We start from the raw sequence: 23,028 nt of genomic DNA on the forward strand, positions 1-23,028 counted from the left end.
GAATGTCCTCTCCCTATAAGTACTCTGTAGTATGATGTGTGTCCCTTGAAGAACTGAAGTTGCTGATGTTATTTGTATGAGGCATGGCTCTGAGATCCGCATGGCTACTCCTGCTTTCTTCCTATTGTGAGACGCTAAGTATATAGTAGGATCTAAGTGTTTGGCAAAGTTACAGTTCCCATTAAGGTTCAAGTGAGCTTTCTGTAGAAACACTATGTCCACATGATGAATACGCAAATCATTTACAATCGTACGTCTTTTAATGTTGGAGTTGAGACTTTTGACAATGAATGATAAAAATTTAGTTAGTGCATAAGTTACGGTAATGTAAAGTGTATGAAGCGTTACCTAAGATGGTGTGGTATTGTTCTTCAAATTGAAGGAGTATCAGGTCTCATATCGACTTAGGGGGACGTTGGTGCATGATTGACATGCATTGGCCGTGACGGACATGCCAGCATCTGCTGCCAGTCTTTGATTAGTTTGTGGCAAGATTTGCAGTGCAGGGTGCAGGCAGGTCTCTGCGCCGCATTACATTTCAGCTGAATGTATGTCCAAGGATGCATATCCAGGTTAAATAGGTGCGGGCATTAGCGGGACCCAACTCCCGCACAGGCCCAGTCGCCATTGCAGATTGTTACGCCCCTACTTACTAAAAAGATTAGTATCTACTATTAGGGGGAACTTAAGTTCTTCATGGAATGCTGTTTGTATAATCAACCCAGCAGGAACACAATATGTAGTAAATTCCTTATTGTGGCGGCTGCACTCATCCAAAATTTCAAAATGTTGAGCTCTGTATCTAAAACTACCTGCATTTGCATATCTTAGAAAAGGATGTTTGGAGTGGCGTAAAGAGCTAGGTTAATTCTATATATTGTGGGTGCTGGCTGCATTATACAGCTGGCACCTGCCTCTAACAGCAATAATCAGAAGTTGCTCTGTTTGTGACTGTTTAACTAGTTAGATGCCGCTGTCATGTAATGACTGAAGCTCCAATAGGAATCCAGTGAGTCACGACATGCAGATCCAGCCAGAAAATTAACCAAACTGAATTTACTGACAGGGTTGGAGAGGCGGCTGTAAGATAAAGAACCATATGCATGTATGCAGACTCTTACCCCAGACTACCACAGTAATACCGTACAATGAGAAACTCGGGGGTCAGTGTATCAGTCTCAGAGTTCCCCAATTTATGTTTTACAGCAAACCCGGAACAAATTTACCTAACAGTACTCAGGTTGGATAACTAGCACAGAAACAGGGGAGTGTAAATCATTTGAGTGCAACTCCAGGGGGATCTCTGAGACTTCACATCAACTTACAACGTATCTGTATTTAACTACAACACAACACATAAGCACAGTATATGCAAATATACACTACCAATTGGTATACCCAGGTATATCTGAACTGAGGGTACCATTTTCTCAGTCAATGTCCATTACAGGCCTGTGAAGGGTCTTGACTGCAGACACTTCCGGGGTCTTCGGAGCCAAACAACGGAATCCAATGTGCACACAAATCTGTCCTCTCTATTACTCAGCGTTGGCCTTCGACCATGGCACTTACAGTTCTGTCAGGATAGACTTGATAGTTCTCCATCTGGGAGCCGCCTCTAAGGAAAATGGTACAAGGCTCTCCTCAGCAGGGGGGAAGCTTCTCACACTCCAGATCCCAGGGTAACGTCTCGGTCAGCGGCTGGCCTCCACCTCAATCAGCACAGTCCTCCACAACTATCTGAGCTCCTCATAGCAGGCCTGCACATTTCCTTCTGCTATTTCCTGCAATTTAGAAAGATCATCATCACCAGCCTGCTCCCTCTCCACCAGGCTCCCTCTCCACCAGGCAGTAAACCTCTGGGTCTTAGTGACCTCTCAGCAGCTGATGGGTCACCCAGAGAGTGAGGGAACGTGTTAGATTTTACAGCATGGCTTGCAGCTCATTCCACTCTGTCACAGTCAAATGCTGATAGTGCTTTTTAAGCAATTACAACCATAAGTCTGCTGCAATGTTCATAGGCCCTGTATGATGCAATTGTAGGCTGCCAGAGACAACCATGGAAGTCTGTAAAATACTGAGACCTGTTGTTGAGCTTCATAGGAGAATGATAATTTGATAATATACTGCAATGTAAAAGTATTGTAGCATATTGTACAAGACATCAAGTGACCCTAGGGAGATTAAAAAAGTACAAATAGCCATTTTCAAGACAGTTACTATTAATATTAATAATAGTTTAGAGTAAATATTAAAAAATTAAAAAAAAACAAAAGTGTCAATCATTGCCCTTTTTCTATTTAAAGAAGTGTTTTAGCATTTTACATAAAAGTCCAATCTATGAATGTATGTGACGCCCTGGGCAAGCCAGGGGTCACAGGTCACAACATCACATGCACCCCACATTCCCGGCAGGTACATCTAGGCTAACCTAAAATCCTTGTTGCCTTCCTCCAGGGGCTGGTGTCCACACCAGGGGGTGGGCCAGGCGGTTGGCTCCGCCCACTGAGGAGTTCACAGCCCTGGAGGCAGGAGAACCAGGCAGATAGAGTTTGGAGGAAGAAGTGGAAGGAGTAAACAGTGAAGTGGTAAAGGAGGACAGGGACAGCAAAGTGTCAGTTAAGCAAGCCTGAAGTTGGTCCGGGTGTGTGCCCCGGACTGAGACAGCAAGGTCAGCAGACGGCGGTGATAGTCTGCAGGGGGACTGCTTGGAGGTTGCTGGAAGGACCGCGGACGGGTGGTGACCCGGCGGTACCGGAGCAGTATACGAAGAACAGTCAGCACCAGGGCAGGGGCCTTTCGGATCCCGGCAAGGCTAGGAGTCGCCATAATTTGCCAAATCCGTCAGTGAAGGGGACCTCTGTCTCCTAACAACCAAGTCCCGATTGAAGGCAACAGTCCGACCGTTAAGGGGAGACACCGCCACCGCCAAGGCACCAGTTTCCCAGGGCCAGCGCCTGCGGGCAAGAGAGGGGCTCCTCCGGCCCATATCCAAGCCGAGGAGCGGGTAACCGGTGGGGACCCATCGCTACCAAAAAGACTACATAGGTGCAGGGAAGAGACCGTCACCGCTAACTGCAGGGAACAGCAGCACCATAACCGTCCGAGGGACCCGTCCAACCAGCCGTTTGTTTACCGAGAACTGTGTCGTGTTTACTGGCTGAGTGAGTACCTCCGTGCCGTGCGGTACAGCACTGCCCCTGCGCCCCTGCACCTCCACAGGCCCCATACCCGCCTGTCCACCATACCAACCCCATCACTGGGCCCCGGGACCACCAAAACCCCCTACCCACGGAGGGGCAAATCAACAACTGGCTGCTCCATACCATCACTCCCGGGCTCCCCAGACAGAGCAGCGGTGGTGTCCACTTAATCACCACAACCGTGGGTGGCGTCACGGACAATAAACTATCCCAAATCCCAATCCCCTTTCACTCACGGGTGAGGAGCGCCGCTCGAGTCCCCGGGATCCGGCCCATCGCTCGAGCCACCGAGCAGCCGCAGCAGCAGGCCGCAGCAGCCGCAGCGGCAGCCGGACCCGAGCAGTGGGAGAGCGCGGCATCCCCTCCTCCGCCCGCGACATGTATATAATAGTGATGCTGTAAATAATAAAAAAAGAAAAACGGCAGAATTGCAGTTTTTCCATCATCTCACTTCCCCCCAAAAATGCAACAAAAAGTGATCGAGAAATCATATGTACTTCCAACCAATAAAAACTACAGCTTTCCACAGAAACAGGCCCTAAGTCAGTTCCATTGATGAAAAAATGAAAAGATTGCGGCTAATGGAAGAATAGGAAGAAAAAAGTAAAATGTGCAAAATTCGTCATTGATATTTAGATTTATAGAATAAATACATAGTATTAAAAAGTAATCAGCACATTATAGTGAATCCAGACACGTTGTTAATGTTGCACTCCATCAGATCACAGTGCACCACCTGTTAGACTAAGGTGGAGGGCTGCGTTACGTGATATACTATTAATACAGTGTGAACTACTATCAAGATTTTGTCTTCTAATCTTTACATCAGTTACTGTGTTGAGTTCCGAATTGAATCCTTCTCTCCACCCTGCCTGACCGAGGATCGCCCACATGCTCGCTGGATGCTGTACATCCGAGATGGCTACACTGTCTGTGTGTCTTGCCAACACCCTGCAATGAATGTCCGGAACCATCGCTGCTATGGGGATGGCACTGATGCTAACAGGTAAGAATTCAATATTTCGGTGTATGAAAAATATACATGTAAGACAAAAAGGTGTAAGTATATTCCGGGGAGGCCAGGCTTATATCGGGAAGATAAAAAAGGAGCCTGATGATTTTATATATGGGGAACCAGTTATGTGATGGGATGTGTAGCCAACTAACTAAAGCTAAAAGATCATTCTATTCCGATCCCACATTCTTATCGCTGCCTAAATATATCGGTCAGAGACAACACCACACATGTCTGTTTTTGCAAAAAAGAATGGGCAAAAATTTCAGCCTCTACATGTGCAAATATGAAGAACAAAGGAACAAAAAAACGACCAAAGAGCCCAAAATGCAATCAGTGAATCTTTATTAAGGTATTGGTGAGCGGCACACTTAGCAAGAGGAACGCTAACAACAGGGTCTCCCAGGGTAGAAGTGATAATACACTAATATTTAAACATGGGTATAATATATACACAGTATAGAAATGGTGATTCACTGTTCCTATGAGGATGGATACAATAGATATACACAGTATAGAAAGAAGGTACAACAATATCTAATAAGGACTGGATTGTCATAACCATCCATTCAAAGGAAAAAACAGCCAGGGAGATCACAATTATAATCTCAAAAGGTAGATAGAAAGGAATAATGTGTCATGAGGACCAACAGTGGCTGGTGTATAAAGTACCCATAATACTGGAGTCATGTAAAGTCCGAGGGGCAAAGCCCATCATACGGTATACATACCACAAAAGTCCGGGAGACCGAGTAGCAGCGTCCACCCATTAGATTACATGACTCCAGTATTATGGGTACTTTATACACCAGCCACTGTTGGTCCTCATGACACATTATTCCTTTCTATCTACCTTTTGAGATTATAATTGTGATCTCCCTGGCTGTTTTTTCCTTTGAATGGATGGTTATGACAATCCAGTCCTTATTAGATATTGTTGTACCTTCTTTCTATACTGTGTATATCTATTGTATCCATCCTCATAGGAACAGTGAATCACCATTTCTATACTGTGTATATATTATACCCATGTTTAAATATTAGTGTATTATCACTTCTACCCTGGGAGACCCTGTTGTTAGCGTTCCTCTTGCTAAGTGTGCCGCTCACCAATACCTTAATAAAGATTCACTGATTGCATTTTGGGCTCTTTGGTCATTTTTTTTCCTTTGTTCTTGGTGTTTTGTTGTGACTGCCCTAGTCCTCTCCTACTCCATTATTGACTTTGTCTATTTACATACATCATTTTAATGGAGCGATGCTTTGGTTGATAAATTATGTGCAAATCTGGTAGGGATAAACCCCAAGAGATTTGCAGAGGTAATTGCTGGGAAAGGTGGTCCTACAAAAGTATTGACTCAGGGGGGGCTGAATACAAAGTCACATCACAATTTTCACATTTATATTTTTTAAATATTTAGAAAATCATGCATCATTTCTTTTACATCTCACAAATACTTGCCATTTTTGTGTTACATAAAATCCCAATAAAATACATTCAATACATTTAAGGTTGTGGGTGTAACATGGAAAAATTGGGGGGGAAAGTTCACGGGATATGCATACTTTTTCAAGGCACTGTATGTTGAATTTTTACAAAAAGGCTTTCACTGTGTACGACTTTCTGTATACAGAGAGTTTTTAGAAGTCATAGACTATGCTTCCTCCATTGCCCTCTGCTGGACAGTGAGCTCAGTGCTGAATCATTATTGCTGATCCTTGAAATGAGAAAAGCCAATAGGATTGTTAAAAAAGGCACAGGAACACTAAGGCTATGTGTCCACGGGAGAATGTAGCTGCAGATTTTTCTGCATCAAAATCCGCACCTTTTCAAAGGTGCGGATTTGCCGCGGATTTACCACGGAATTGCCACGGATTTGATGCGGATTTTGGTGCGGATTTTTTTTTTTTTCCCCAATTTTAAAGCCAAAATCCGGATGAAAATCCGCAACAATAATTGACATGTTGCAGATTTTTCCGGATCAAAATCCGCACGAAATCCGCTGCGGAAAAATCCGCAGCGTGGGCACAGCATTTCCAAAATGCCATAGAAATGGCTGGGAAGTGCCTGAGCTGCAGATTTTCGGGAAATCCGCGGCTTTTCCGCGAGAAATCCGCGGCAAAATCCACGCATTTTCCTCAGCGTGGGCACATAGCCTACAGCTATGTGCCCACGCTGCTGAAAATGCGCGTCTTTTGCCGCGGATTTCTCGCGCAAAAGCCGCGGATTTTCCAGAAATCTGCAGCACAGCTACTCCCCAGCCATTTCTATGGCATTTGGGAAATGCTGTGCCCACGCTGAGGATTTTTTCGCAGCGGAAATTGTGTGGATTTCCGTGCGGAAAAATCTGCAGCATGTCAATTATTGTTACGGATTTCTCCGCAGGGTCCCATATACTTACCTGCCTCACCGGAGTCACTTTCTCCATCCGGTGTACAGGAACGCGGTGAATCCAGGTCAGGAAGGAAGAGGTGGGCGGAGCTTGCACGAGCTCCGGTCATGTGACAGCCGGAGCTAGTTCAAGCCCGCCCACCTTCTTCTGCAGACGCTGAGAGAGTGACCCGGCTGCCGGAAAGCGAGGTGCTGCATGATGGAGGTAAGTGTGAACTCCCCCGATCACTGCAGCACTTGTTCTGCATTGAGGATGCAGTGCCGAAGACATAGTACTGCATCCTCAATGCAGAATGCCCGCACCATATCTGCAGGACATTCCGCAGCATGGAAACAGACAGAAGTTGTGGTGCTGTTTCCTGGGAGCTCCTGCGGAATGTCTTGCGGATATATCCGCAGTACACTGTCCCCGTGGGCACATAGCCTAAATGGACAAAATTATTTTGCCAAACCTCCTAATCATTTGCCATTCAGCCTATGTTTAAAAAAAAATCAAACCTCTAGCCATGTAGTCTACCTCTAGCTACATTTGTAAAATAATGATTAATTTTAAAGAGCAAAATTCTTTCAAAATATAATGTTCTAAAGTTTGTGAATTATCTTCCATGCCAAATATTCTACAATAGACTGTGCATGGAAGAAATTAGGGCCAACTCTGTCAGACTGCATAATGTTACAGAACGGGGTAGCCAAGTACTGAGGTGCATAGTGGTTGACAATACTTGCTGTCGCAATAACTACAAACCGTCATGGCATGGGTTTCTGTGGCGCCCTAGGACCTGGTCGCCACAACGGCATTGCCCTCCTGAGGGTTAATGCTGAGCCTGGAGGTAATGGGGAAATCTACTGGCCAGTAAGTTAACATCCACCGCAGTTTCTCCCTCAGGCCAGTAGGGGGAGCTCTGAACCTGAAGTTTCAGGGAGCTTCCTTAAGCCTGACCTGGGGGAGGAGTTAGTTAGTCTGTAGGGAGCAGCAGAAGTGAACAGACACAGAGTGAGCTGTCCTGTGAATCTGGGGCCTAGAGCTGGAGCAGTTTGGCCCAGAGAAGCAGGAGTAGCTGAGAGGCAGCAGAGAGACTCGGACATCGGAGTCTGTGGTTGCCAGGGTATAAAATCCGTCCCTGGTAGCCGAATCCGAAGGGCAGGGGAGCTGCAAGCCCCTGGCCCAGACACATCCAAGGTACAGCTGCAGCATCAGGGCCCGGTGTGGACCCCAGCGGAGAAGCACCAGGGAGTGGGCCTGCGCAGCCACCTACAGAGGGAAGGGACGTGCTATTGGTCCCAGCAGCGAAGAGGGCCATTGCTGGATTCAGAGAAGCAGGGTCCTATCATCACCAAGAAAGGTACAGGAGTAGGCCTCATACTCAGCTGGCCAGAAAGATCACCCCAAGTACTTCCAGGCCGACCGGATCCCCATCACCACCTGTAACGGTCTCCCAGGACTGGACTGTTCCCAGAGTAAAAGAGGAAAAGGTAAAGAGACTGTTGTTTGTGCCTGGTTCTTTCCTCGCCTGTCGGCCCTGCACCGTGTTAGTCACACAGCACCATAGACTTTCACAAGCACCAACTGTGCCCCGGGCATTGCTCCACCTGTGGGGAGCAGTACCATCATAGCTGCCATAATATCATCCCGGAGGCCTCACACAGCAGCGGCGGCTTATTAGCCGCATACCACAGGTGGCGTCACGAACACAACCATTAACAAGCAAGCCACATATTCTACTGACACCCACCAGGGCCACGGAGCCGGGCCCAGCCACCACTGACTACCACCGGACTAGTCCAGCCCGGCACCGGGTGTCCCATAGCCCTGGGGTGGGCGAGTCAACTTTTGGCGTCACGAACAGGATTTCGTGCCCGGTCCCACCGGGTACTGTGCGCCTGCCGGAATTGTGCTTAACAGATTGTGTACTGGCTGCAGACCACCGCCGCCATTAGCCTCGCCGAGCGCAGGAAGAAGGGGGGCGTGCCTGACAAAGAGCGCGAAGGGAGCGCGCCATCAGAGCAGAGCGCTGTTAACCCCGCACGACCCGGAAGAAAGTTTGAAAAGTGAACGGAGCCTGGTAAGGTTCACTAAGGGGGAGGAAGATGTCCGACTCAGAGGGAGGGCAGGTGGCTGCCATAGCCCGAGACGCCGCAGCACCAGCAGAAGCAATCCCAGTCGCCGTCGCCCCGGCCCCCACTGTAGCGCCGGTAATGCCGATTACCATGCCATACATACCGGGAGCAGAATGGCTGCCGCAATACTCCGGGGAGTCCCATACCTTGAGTGACTTCAGAGAAAGCCTGCACAGCTTATTCCGGGTGTATCCGCTGACTGAGAGCCAGAAGGTGGGCATATTAATGGGACAGCTAGCCGGCGCAGCCCAGCGTGAAGCGAAGTCATGGCCTGATACAGATAAAGGGACAGCAGCCCAGATACTGGCCAAGCTAAAGAGTACTTTTGACACCCGCACCGCAGCAGAGATAAAGATGAGATTCTTTGGGTGCAAGCAGCGGGCCACAGACAGCATAAGGGACTATGCCCTAAACCTGCAAGAGGCCCTGAAAGCAGTTAAACAGGTGGACCCAGAGAGTGTACGTGAAGAAGACAAACTCCTAACTGAGCAGTTCATAGAGGGGCTCCTGTCAGATGCCCACAGGACCCAGCTGCGTATCCTGGTCCTGCAGAACCCTGCTCTGGACTTTGCCAAGTTTAAGGACCAGGCCATCAGGGTACTGAGAGAATCTACGCCGAATGACCCAGTACCCCTCCGGCCTCCTGCTATCACGTACCCCGGGGTGGTGCCTGCAACACGAGCCACTGCAGGGGCTGAGGCGCAGTTCCTGGATAAGGATCCCACTGCGGAGCTCAGACAACAGGTCCAGGAGCTGACCAAGACTGTGGCTGCCCTTGCTAAGACCGTGCAGTCTCTACAAATGACCCCCTCGCCTGCGAAAATCGAGTTGGCCTCCAGCCCAGAGGACGTCCCATGGATGCGACAGAGAAGGATTCCGCCGACCCGAGGCAGAGACACAGACCGGTACGATTCAACAGGACAACCGATCTGCCGCAACTGCAACCAGGCGGGCCACATTGCACGACGCTGTCCTTTAAATGGGCCGAGCCTGGGGCCAGGAGCCGACCCCCAGGTGTAAGGAAGCCCGGCTCAACCCCCAGCCGCAGCAAGTATGTGGGAGGACGACCGGTCCTTCCTATTGTGCTGGATGGAATCCCTTTGAATGCCCTCCTGGATACGGGGTCCCAGGTAACAACCATCCCCCACAAACTGTACAAAAGATATTGGGCCGATTCAGACATTGACCATGGCCCAGATGATGATTTAACAATTGTGGCCAGTAATGGTCAGCCCTTACCTCAGATTGGGTACAAAGAAGTAACCATTAAAGTGGGGCGGGTGGAATTGCCATGTCAGGGGATGATAATTGTAGATATTGATCGCAAAGAATCTGACCCACTGCTAACTCTTGGTACAAATGTGATAGAAAATTGTATTGCCGAAGTGATAATTTTGTTACAGCAGGCGTCTGAAACTGCCAGCTCCGGGCAGCAGCGTGTCCTACAGAGGGAGATCAGAGCCCTGATGAGGAGGCAGCAGGTAGAGCTGGCCGGAGGAGAAATTGGCAGTGTGAGGGTAAGTGACCCCCTCCCCATTGTAATACCCCCAAGAAGTGAAATGTTGATATGGTGTCGGGCAGCAATAGGCCTCAAGGGTCAGGATTACCATGCCTTGGTAGAACCAGTGTATTCAGACAGTAGGCCTGGAGTCCTGATAGCCAGAGGGGTAGCGGACGTCCGCAAGGGGAGAGTGCCCGTCCGTGTCCTGAATTGTGGGGAGGAGGAGGCCAAATTGCCCCGGTATGCCACTGTGGCAAAATTGTATACTGTCAGCAACAATACCATTAAAGCAGTGGAACCCTTGATCCCGTCCGACCAGGCGGAAGACAATGGCTCCAAGGGGCAGCCGGAAGACTGGTGCCAAAAATTACATGTGGGCACCGACTCCACCCCCTCACACCAAAAGCATGGGGTTTACCGGGTGGTACAGGAGTACGAGCGGGTCTTCAGCAAACACCCCCTAGATTTTGGGCAGGTGAAAGGGGTTCAACATCAAATCCCCACGGGTGATCATCATCCCATTAAAGAAAGATACCGCCCTGTACCCCCCGCACAGTATCAGTGTGCCAAGGAAATGTTACGGGAAATGAAGGAGGCTGGGGTTATCAGATATAGTTGTAGCCCCTGGGCAGCTCCACTAGTGCTCGTAAAGAAAAAAGATGGTACAATGAGAATGTGTGTAGATTACAGGCAAATTAACCGCATTACACATAAAGATGCCTATCCACTACCCAGAATAGAGGAGTCACTAACAGCCTTAAAGTCAGCTAACTATTTCTCCACCTTGGATCTCACCAGTGGGTATTGGCAGGTTCCCGTGGCAGAGGCGGACAAGGAGAAGACTGCATTCACGACACCAATGGGTCTCTGTGAGTTCAATTGTATGCCATTCGGGCTCTGCAACGCCCCAGGGACATTCCAAAGGTTGATGGAGTGCTGCTTGGGCCACCACAACTTCGAAACCGTGCTGCTGTACCTGGATGACGTAATAGTCTACTCCAAGACTTATGAGGACCACCTGAAGCACTTAGCAGAAGTGTTTGAGTCCTTGTCGAAATATGGCCTGAAGATCAAGCCGTCCAAATGTCACCTCTTGAAGCCAAAGGTGCAGTACCTGGGTCATGTGGTCAGCGCAGAAGGCGTGGCACCTGATCCGGAGAAAGTCACGGTAATTAAGGACTGGCCAAGACCCACCACGGTGAAGGAGGTGCGGCAGTTCCTTGGACTGGTGGGCTACTACCGAAGGTTCATTGATGGGTTCACCAAGATAGCAGCGCCCCTTCAAGATCTCCTGGTGGGCCAGCCGAAGCAGGCTAAGAAGCAGAGCCCTCCATTTGAATGGGGCAGCCAACTGGAAACATCCTTTGTCCGGCTGAAAGGGGCTCTCACGGGAGAAGAAATTCTGGCCTACCCTGACTACAGCCAACCGTTTATACTGTACACAGACGCCAGCAACGTGGGACTGGGAGCAGTTCTGTCCCAGGTACAGGGAGGCAGAGAGAGGGTAATAGCGTACGCCAGTAGGAAGCTTCGGCCCACGGAAAGGAATCCAGAAAACTACAGTTCCTTCAAGCTGGAGTTCCTCGCTATTGTGTGGGCAGTGACTGAACGCTTCAAGCACTATCTGGCATCGGCCAAGTTTACCATCTTCACGGACAACAATCCGTTGACACACCTGGCAACAGCCAAGTTAGGTGCGATGGAACAGCGATGGATGGCCCGGCTGTCTAACTTTGACTTTACCATCAAGTATCGGGCTGGCAAGAAGAATAACAATGCTGATGCGCTGTCCAGAATGCCTCACTTACCCGAGTCTGGAGAAGACCTGGATGAACTCGAAGAGATAGAGTTACCGGCTTTCCATCACCAGGATGTTTCACAGTGTGAGCATGCTGTGGGAGTGAAGCGCTTAAACCAGCACGAGGTCTCGGTCAATCCATTACTCCACCATAATTGGGAAGAAACACAGAATGGTGACCCGGCCGTGCGATTGGTCAAAGAGAAGCTAGCGCAGGCTGAGACCCATCTTGGCCCAGACGCTCCAGAGGAAGCCCAGCAGCTGTGGAAGGAGAGGGGACGACTGTTCACCTACCAGGGCAAGCTCTGCAAGAGATATGTCAACTATCGAACAAATGAACTTGTCTGGCAGATAGTGGTTCCGCAGAGGGATGCTCCAATGGTCCTAGCAGCGTATCATGATAACGCCGGGCACTTCGGGTGGAAGAAGTTGGAGGCCTTACTCCGTGATCGGTTCTACTGGGTGCACATGAGAAAGATGATCGAGAAATGGTGCCGAGACTGTGGCCCGTGTAACTTGAGGCGGAAGGATGATGCCAGCCAAAGGTCTCCCCTACAGCCAATTGTCACGAAGCAGCCCCTGGAGTTGGTGGCCCTGGACCACGTGAAGTTAACACCAAGCCGGTCAGGCTATGTGTACGCCCTCACCATTGTGGACCATTACTCTCGTTTCCTGGTAGTAGTGCCTGTGAAGGACCAGACAGCCAGGACGGCAGCTAGAGCGTTCCAGGCATCCTTTTGTCGACCGCACGGCTATCCGGAAAGGGTACTGACGGATCAGGGTCCTGCATTCGAGGCTGAAGTGTTCCAAGAGTTCTGTAACATGTACGGTTGTAAGAAAATTCGAACCACACCGTACCACCCCCAGACCAATGGACTGTGCGAGAAAATGAACCATGTGGTTATTGATATGCTGAAGACCCTACCGCTGGAAGAGAGGAACCAATGGCCAGAAAAGTTGCCAGATCTGGTAGACTTGTACAACCACATCCCAGTGAATTCGACCAACTGCAGCCCCGCTTACCTGATGCGAGCCAGACCAGGCAAGTTGCCTGTAGACTTTGAGATGGGGACTGTGTCGCCTGAGGCGGTTCAAGAAATAGAGGATTGGGATGCAGAACGGCAGCAGCGGTACCGTAAGGTCCAGGAGTGCGTGGAAAGGAGCCTGTCTCAAGCAAGAACGAGACAAGAACAGCATTACAATCAAACAGCCCCAGCAACTCCCTTAGCACCTGGAGAACAAGTCCTCAAGAAGAAGCGGAAGACGCATAAGTTGGATGATCAGTGGGAAAACGAGCCCTACACCATTATCCCCTCCAACTTTGACAATAGTAAGGTATGCCTCATAAGCAAAGATGAAGGCAAGACCTGTCAAGCAATTTCCCGAGACCGCCTGAAAGCGTGCCCTGAACGGTGCCGAATCCAAAGAGAAATGGAAGGAGTACAAGGAAGTCCCCAAAGTCAAGAGAAAGAAGGGGAGATGATTCAAACCATCCTTGGGAAGTTCCCCAAAACTTGGACCCGAATCAACAATGCCATAGTGGTACCAGTTTTGGCGTTTCCGCAGTTGGTCGAGCCAGAAACAGAAAAGGTTCCGGATCCACCTAAAGAATCGTCCGCTCCAGCACGAGATGACACGCCAGCAGTGGAACAGGAGGATCAACCCCCTGTCAGTGGTGAACCTGTCATACCCTTGGCGACTCCTGGACTACAAAGGCAACCATCACGCTTACCTATTGGGGTTAGGCCCACCTGTAGTGCTGAGATAGAAGACGTACCACGTAGTCAGGGGCAAACACCAGAGCTACGTAGGTCCCAGCGCAGCACTCGGGGACAACCCCCTCTAAGGTATAGGGAGTCTACTGTATAAAGTAAAGAGTACTTATTAGAGTGTAAATAGTTATGCAAAATGTCTGTCATGTTGTGCACAAAATGTTTTCTTTTTCTTTGATTGCGAAAATGGACAATTGGGCCACTGGACTATGGGTGGCCAACACCTAAATTGTTCATAGTTAGCACCAGTGTGCTCAAACACCCCTGAAGAAAAACCCGTCCGGCGTGCATAGAGTGGGATCATCAATGCTCTGACGCACGCCCAGAGCCTACGTTGGGGGTTTGATCGCGGCGGGTCCCCCATGGAGCAGTGTAATGGACACCCGGCAGGGAGCCACACTGGACTCTTATAGAAATGTTTAAGATTGTAACGTTAAAGAGAATGTGCCTCCCATATTGGGATGAAATGTATGACATGTTATGTTTTGTTTCTACAGTCCGGGAGTACTGAATTTAACTAAGGGGGAGTGTGGCGCCCTAGGACCTGGTCGCCACAACGGCATTGCCCTCCTGAGGGTTAATGCTGAGCCTGGAGGTAATGGGGAAATCTACTGGCCAGTAAGTTAACATCCACCGCAGTTTCTCCCTCAGGCCAGTAGGGGGAGCTCTGAACCTGAAGTTTCAGGGAGCTTCCTTAAGCCTGACCTGGGGGAGGAGTTAGTTAGTCTGTAGGGAGCAGCAGAAGTGAACAGACACAGAGTGAGCTGTCCTGTGAATCTGGGGCCTAGAGCTGGAGCAGTTTGGCCCAGAGAAGCAGGAGTAGCTGAGAGGCAGCAGAGAGACTCGGACATCGGAGTCTGTGGTTGCCAGGGTATAAAATCCGTCCCTGGTAGCCGAATCCGAAGGGCAGGGGAGCTGCAAGCCCCTGGCCCAGACACATCCAAGGTACAGCTGCAGCATCAGGGCCCGGTGTGGACCCCAGCGGAGAAGCACCAGGGAGTGGGCCTGCGCAGCCACCTACAGAGGGAAGGGACGTGCTATTGGTCCCAGCAGCGAAGAGGGCCATTGCTGGATTCAGAGAAGCAGGGTCCTATCATCACCAAGAAAGGTACAGGAGTAGGCCTCATACTCAGCTGGCCAGAAAGATCACCCCAAGTACTTCCAGGCCGACCGGATCCCCATCACCACCTGTAACGGTCTCCCAGGACTGGACTGTTCCCAGAGTAAAAGAGGAAAAGGTAAAGAGACTGTTGTTTGTGCCTGGTTCTTTCCTCGCCTGTCGGCCCTGCACCGTGTTAGTCACACAGCACCATAGACTTTCACAAGCACCAACTGTGCCCCGGGCATTGCTCCACCTGTGGGGAGCAGTACCATCATAGCTGCCATAATATCATCCCGGAGGCCTCACACAGCAGCGGCGGCTTATTAGCCGCATACCACAGGTGGCGTCACGAACACAACCATTAACAAGCAAGCCACATATTCTACTGACACCCACCAGGGCCACGGAGCCGGGCCCAGCCACCACTGACTACCACCGGACTAGTCCAGCCCGGCACCGGGTGTCCCATAGCCCTGGGGTGGGCGAGTCATTTCCATAACTGCATTCAAGCCTGATATCACCAAGCACAATGCCAAGTGTGAGATGGGGTGTTGTATTGATTGCTGTAATTGTACTGTGGATCGGTGGAAATGTGTTTTGTGGAGTAACAAACCATGTTTGGATGAGTTTGGGTCTGATAAATGCCAGAAGAATGTTACCTGCCTAACTGCATCATGGCAATTGTACTCTGAAGGAAGGAAAAGAGGACAACCAGTCCAGTTAGCCGAGGCCAACATATCTAATGCACCAACAGGATGCAGACAAACCTTTCAACATGATGGACACTTCACAGGTGCAAGGTAAATTGCACACTACTGGCGCGCATAGGGCGCTGTTCACACTTGTATGCGCATGGTGTCCAGCCAGCAACCTATTACCACGCCCTTACTATTAGATTAGGCAGGTTACCCAGACACTACTCACTGCAACACACAAGGGACAGAGACTCCACTATGCACAACCTGTATTAACAGGCCTGGCTGCTCCCCGTATAAAAAATTGCAAAAAATATATAAAATATATATGAGGTATTAGTTAGTAAATTAGCCAATGTACATAAGCCCACAATCCTCATCACGGATCCTCACGCTTGCAGGTCCCTACACTGATAAATATCAAAAATAGCAACAAAAAGAGGAGATAAAAACTCCCCCAAAAATTGAGTATACTCACAGTAGAAAAGAGGGCAATCAGTCCAGCTAGCCCAGGCCAACACATCTATGCACAAACAGGATGCAGACAAACCTCTCAACATGATGGACACTTCACAGGTGCAAGGTAAATTGCACACTAGTGGCGCGCATAGGGCGCTGTTCACACTTGTATGCGCATGGTGTCCAGCCAGCAACCTATTACCACGCCCTTACTATTAGGTTAGGCGGGTTACCCGGACACTACTCACTGCAACACACAAGGGACAGAGACTCCACTAATATCAAATATCAAAAATAGCAATTGATAGGATTGCAGGCTCATGTACATTGGCCAATTTACTAACTAATACCTCATATATATGTGATATATTTTTTGCACATTTTTATACGGGGTGCAGCCGGGCCTCTTAATACAGGCCGTGCATAGTGGAGTCTCTGTCCCTTACGTGCTGCAGTGAGTAGTGTCCGGGTAACTCGCCTAATCTAATAGTAAGGGCGTGGTAATAGGTTGCTGGCTGGACACCATGCACATACAAGTGTGAACAGCGCCCTATGCGTGCCACTAGTGTGCAACTTACCTTGTACCTGTGAAGTGTCCATCATGTTGAGAGGTTTGTCTGCATCCTGTTTGTGCATAGATGCGTTGGCCTGGGCTAACTGGACTGGTTGCCCTCTTTTCTGCTGTGAGTATATTACAGTTTGAGAAAGGGCCCTTTTTATTCCAGTATGATTTTGCTCCAGTGCACGAAGTCTATATAGGCTTTGTTGGACGAGTTTGTTGACGAACCTGACTGGCCGCACAGAGCCTTGATCTCAAGTCCATCAAAAACCTCTTAGAACAAACTCGAACAGAGATTATGAGCCGACCCTCCAACATCAGTGTCTGTCCTCATAAAATGCTCTCAATGAATGGTCAAAAATTCCCACACACTTCATTGTCTTACAGAAGAGTAGAAGCTGTTTTAGCTTCAAAATCTAACCCTGTAATAATGCCAGTAGATTTAGAATGTGATACCATAAAAGCACCTGAAGGTGTATCGTGTACGCGTCCATATACTTTTGTCTGTGGTGACTAAATATTTGCCATGTATAATCAAAGTTTCATTTTGGAGTGGAGCGTCACTTATTTGCATTAATCTGTCAGACCCCTGGATATATTCACATATGAGGGATACGCTGTGGTTTTTCATACTGCATGTGGGGGTCAAAAAATAAATGCATATTACAGCAGCGTAAAAGTCCTACACCAGAAAAGATACACATGGAAATGGACGTGTCAGGGTAATTATTATTACAGTGCCATTTATTCCATGGCACTTTACAAGTGAAAAGGGTATATGCAAAAACAAGTACAACAATCATGAACGTTACAAAAACAGACAGGTACAGGAGGAGAGAGGACTCTGCCCGCGAGAGCTCAGAGTCTGCAGGGGATGGGTGAGGGTACAATAGGTGAGGACAGAGCTGGTTGCGCAGTGGTGTGCTTGATTGAGGGTTATTGCAGGTTGTAGGCTTGTCGGAAGAGGTGGGCCTTCAGGTTATTGACATACTGCAGATTTTAATATTGAAATCACTAACAAAAAGGTGTCTGGCTTACTGTTCATTAGCTAAGCCAGACTTTTCTATCTTTTAATCAGCCATGAGCAATTATTTTTCATCATCGATCATTCTCTGCTTTTTTTTTGTGTTTTAGGGACCAAGTTCTTCATTGGCAAGCTGTGGGAAATGGCAAGTGTTACGGAACATGGACAAAAGTTCGAGAGGTTGAGAGCTGCTCCTGTCCATTGGTTCATAGCTTTATTTTTACATGATGTAAAATAACATGTTACAGGCCACCATATGGAAATTTTTTATATATATTTTTTGTAAATATTATCGTTAAAGCACTAACATATACATTATGTATTTCCATCATATACTGAATGGGGAACATAACTGGTTTCATGCATAACTGGTGCTATTAGCAGGTTTTACTTGACATACCTGCGGTAACTTTTTGCCCCTCTGCTAATTTTTGGAGAATAGAAAACGTTCATGATGAATGGATACAGTTTTGCTTTAATGCACAAAAGTAAAAACTAAAGTTAACTAAAAATAAGCATTAATAAACTATTTTATGTAATAATGTTTCATGATGTTTATTTAGGATTCAATACTGCAAGTGAAAGTGATATTTGTGCTTTACATAGTTACATAGGTTGAAAAAAGACCTAGGTCCATCTAGTTCCCTCTTCCTCCACCAGTTCTACATTTGGTCACTAAGTCATTTATAACCAACAATGTTTTGTGTACTGAGGAAATCATCCAGCCCTTTTTTAAAAGCTGATATAGTATCAGCCATTACTACGTCTTGTGGTCGGCATTCCACAGTCTGACCGCTCTAACTGTAAAGAACCCTTTTCTATTTAGGTGTCGGAATCGCTTTTCTTCCACTCGCAGTGAGTGCCCCCTGGTCCTTAGTACTGTCTTTGGAAGAAATAAGTCATGTGCCAGTCCTTTATATTGACCACACATGTATTTATACATATAAATGAGATCTCCTCTGAGACGTCTTTTTTCTAAGCTAAACATATCTAACTTTTTCAACCTCTCATCATATGTGAGTCCTTCCATTCCTTGTAATAGTCTAGTTGCCCGCCTTTGAACTGCCTCTAACTTCTGAATGTCCTTTTTAAAATGTGGAGACCAAAACTGGTTCCCATATTCCAGATGTGGCCTTACAATTAATTTATAGAGGGGTAACAATACGTTGGGATCACGGGATCTAATCTCTCTTTTTATACACCTTAAAATCTTGCTTGCTTTTGCAGCTGCTGCTTGACATTGAGTGCTGCTGCTCAGCTTATTTGTAATGAGAATACCCAAGCCCTTCTCCTGTTCTGTAGTCCCGAGTTTACTTCCATTTAATGTATACGCAGCTATAGGATTACTCCGTCCTAGGTGCATTACTTTACATTTATCAACATTAAATCTCATTTGCCAAGTATCTGCCCATTCTGACATCTTATCCAGATCTTTTTGTAATATTGTACTATCAAGGTCAGTTTTTAATATCCTACATAGTTTGGTGTCATCAGCAAAGACTAACACTTTACTATCAATCTCATCTACAAGGTCATTAATAAAGAGATTAAAAAGAATCGGTCCTAGCACAGATCCCTGCGGCACCCCAGTGCTGACTGCAGCCCATTTAGAGAATGTACCATTTATGACTACTCTTTGTTTCCTATCATTCAGCCAATTCCTTACCCAGTTGCATATAGTTTCCCCTAGTCCTTGCTTCTGGAGCTTTAATATAAGGCTATTGTGTGGTACAGTATCAAATGCCTTTGCAAAGTCCAAATAAATCACATCAGCTGCATTACCAATATCCAGGTTTGCACTTACCCCCTCATAGAACCCCAACAGGTTGGTTAGACATGACTTGTCTTTCATGAATCCATGCTGTTTGTCAGTTATCATATTATTTTCTGCAATATATTTTTGCATGTCATCCCTTAAAATGCCCTCAAAAACTTTGCATACTACTGATGTCAGACTTACTGGACGGTAGTTGCCTGGATCTACCCTCTTACCTTTCTTAAATATCGGTACCACATCAGCAATCCTCCAATCCTGAGGCACCAACCCTGTTACAAGCGAGTCTAAAAAGATGAGATACAGCGGTCTGTTGATAATGGAGCTCAATTCCCTCAATATTCGTGGATGAATGCCATCTGGCCCTGGGGATTTGTCAATGTTTAGTTTACTTAGACATAGGCGTACTTCTTCTTGGGTTAAATTAATTATATCGGGTGGTGACCTTTGATTTTCCTCTTGTTGAATGATCCCTGGTACAGTCAGTTCCTTGGTGAACACAGATGAGAAATGCCTATTTAATATCTCAGTCTTTTGTTTGTCCTCTATAACTAACTTGTTATTATATTTTAAGGGGCCAATACTATCCTTTGTTTTCCTTTTGGCATTAATGTATTTATAAAAGATTTTCGGATTTATTTTAATGTCATTGGCGATTTTTGTTTCAGTAGCTAGTTTTGCTTGTTTGATTTCTTTTTTGCATTTCCTATTGATATCTTTATACACCTGAAATGCTATTTCTGTATTCTCAGCCTTTAAGATTTTAAACACCCTTTGTTTTTGTGTTATTATACTTTGTACAGTCTTTTTTATCCATAGTGGTTTCTTTTTATTCCTGGACATTTTGCCATTTTATTACCAGAGGGTATAAGCTTTTTACAGGACTCTAGCAGTATATCCTAATACTTATAAACCCATGTTCAGTATCCCCAGTTACCATGACTTTGTCCCAATCTACACCTTTAAGCTCTTCCCTTAATTTGTTGAAATCAGCTTTCCTAAAATTCCAGGTTTTTGCATTTCCCCTTTGAAATGTTCTATTGAATATTACTTTGAAGCTTACCATATTATGATCGCTGGTGCCCAAGTGCTCCCGGATCTGTAGGTCTGAAATGGTATCCGGTCTATTTGACAGGACCAGATCTAGCAAATTATCTCCCCTGGTCGGTTCATCTACCATCTGAGAGAGGAAATGGTCTTGAATGGTAGATAAGAATTTACAACTTTTAGCAGAACCAGAAGATTCTATGTCCCACTGTATGTCTGGATAGTTGAAATCCCCCATAATAAGAATCCGATTATTATTATTAGCTGCCTTTTCAATTTGTTCCAGCATTTCACCCTCTATTTGTTCAGGTATGTTAGGAGGCTTATAGGAAACTCCAATTAGCATTTTTACATTATTCCCATCCCCATGTACATTTACCCATACTGACTCCACATTGTTGCAGTTCCCCCCCAATGTCATCATTCAACACAGGTTTTAGGTTAGATTTGATAAATATACACACCCCACCACCTTTTTTGTCTTTCCTGTCCCTCCTAAATGTACTATAACCCTGTATGTTTGTCACCCAGTCATGGCTTTCATCCAGCCAGGTTTCCGTAATGCCCACCACATCATAATCCATGGTTGACATAAGAGTCTCTAATTCATTCATTTTGTTTGCAAGACTTCTTGCATTTGCCAGTAGACATTTAATACTATTAACACCTTTATTACTCCTAGCCTCCCTACGTTCCTTGTATGTCCCATCCCCCCCTAATCCTTCATTGACCCCTACCGTCTCCCTGTCTCTATCTGCTCTATCTATCCCCTTATTTGCTCCACTACCCTCCCTCCCCCCAGATCCTACTTTAAAAGCTCCTCCACAACAGAATTCTTTTCTGCTTCAGGTTTTCGCGTTCACTTGTTTATTATGTACCCAGAGTTCCAAATTATTATTCAGATTGGATTTAAGTGTCATAAAGAGTTATATTTTTGTTTTTCAAATAAACTCATAGATGGTATTGTGTCTCAGCGCTCTTTGGATCACTGAAATCCATATCAAACACTTGAGACAATTAGTTTGCCAGGTGAAGAAGTAGAAAAAAGGTAAAATATCACTTCATGACAAATACAAGAAATCCCAAGAAGAAAGCAATGTTAATGAATGGAATACCCAGATGATTAGTGATGAGCCAGCACTACCATGCTCAGGTGCTCGGTTCTCATAACCAGCAGTTGGACGCTCGGATAAGAACGACTCAAATACCGGAGTATAATGGTACTCAATGGTGAAGCCGAGCATTTTTCCAGAAGATGTGTGGAAACTGTAGTGCATAATAATTTGGAACAATGCATTTTGCGTTTTTTTAGTTTTGCAATAAATACTGTTATCCTTGGGAGGTTTATCCAATAACAGTTATTATTTGAACATTATACTGTCTTATTTGCATCGACCATATAGGAAAATCAGAGAAAAATGGCATTTGCATAATAATTTGTTACACAGTATAGTTTGTATTATCAGGAAGTCTTTTATTATAGAGCTTTATCCTGAGCACACACAAATGTCGTAATAGAGTCCAGCTTCAAGGAAATCAGAATCCCTGCAGCTTCTCCTCCCAGGACCATCAGAACAAACACAAAGACTGATCATGGGTGCCCACTACCATGACATCCTCCACAATGTGAATACAGTGGAGCCTTGGATTACGAGCATAATTGGTTCCGGGAGTGTGCTCTTAAACCAAGTTACTCTTATATCAAAGCAAATTTTCCCATAGCAAATAATTGAAACACAGACAATTCGTTCCACAACCCAAAAATATTTACTGTATTCATACAAACTTATTACAGTAATACAAAATAATGTACTGTATTATATATAAAATTATAACAGTACACTAATACACAATACTGTACAGTACAGTAAAAAAACATATAAAGCAAAATTAAACTGCACTTTAGCTTACAATAAAATTATTGGTGTGCGAGAGGTACAGTACAAGCAATGTGCTGTACTGGTTAGCCGAAATAAAGTACAATACTGTATTTACAAATGCAAATTGATAGACATGTTATATAGTATATATTGTACTGTACAATGGTATTCTGTATACAGTACATATATACAGAAAGTTACCTCCAAAGCGGATCAAAGCGTGGAGAAAGGACAGAACCAGAAGTGTGCACGGTGAGTATTTGCTCTTATTGGAAATCATTGCTCTTAAACCAAATACATTTTTAAAATGCTTTGCTTGTCTTGCAAAACGCTCTCAAACCAAGTTACTCTTAAACTAAGGTTCCACTGTATTGTGATCAGTGTATGGCAGAAATTAAAAAGAACAAAAATAAAATTAAATATATATAAATTAGTATTCAAAGTTTTACCTAGACAAAAAAAAAAACATAAACTACCAGCCCCTGGATAACACATTAAGTTCTGTTTCTTTTTTTATTTTTTAACGGACCTATTCACTTTGAGTCTAATCCATCAATTGCATCAGAAATGGACACATGTTTTTTTCATAAGTAACAACAGATGTCTATATAACCTAATCGTGATGGTTTCATCTATTACTCAAAGTCTAAAATGTAAGGCTGTGTTGTATATCATACTTTTATTTACTG

The 23,028-nt window shown here is 46.1% G+C and overlaps 1 protein-coding gene across 1 annotated transcript in view; it reads left to right on the forward strand.

Moving 5' to 3' along the window:
- SBSPON (somatomedin B and thrombospondin type 1 domain containing) overlaps positions 1 to 18,181 on the forward strand; it is a 62,582-nt gene extending 44,401 nt beyond the window's left edge. Inside the window, exons 4-5 of the mRNA XM_075353173.1 lie at positions 4,033 to 4,209; positions 17,749 to 18,181. Of these exons, the coding sequence (XP_075209288.1) occupies positions 4,033 to 4,209; positions 17,749 to 17,866 (295 nt within the window). The 3' untranslated portion in view covers positions 17,867 to 18,181. The remainder of the gene's footprint in view (positions 1 to 4,032; positions 4,210 to 17,748) is intronic.
- The last annotated feature ends 4,847 nt before the right edge of the window (positions 18,182 to 23,028 follow it).

This window comes from Anomaloglossus baeobatrachus, chromosome 6 (assembly GCF_048569485.1).
Source record: "Anomaloglossus baeobatrachus isolate aAnoBae1 chromosome 6, aAnoBae1.hap1, whole genome shotgun sequence".
NCBI lineage: Eukaryota > Metazoa > Chordata > Amphibia > Anura > Aromobatidae > Anomaloglossus > Anomaloglossus baeobatrachus.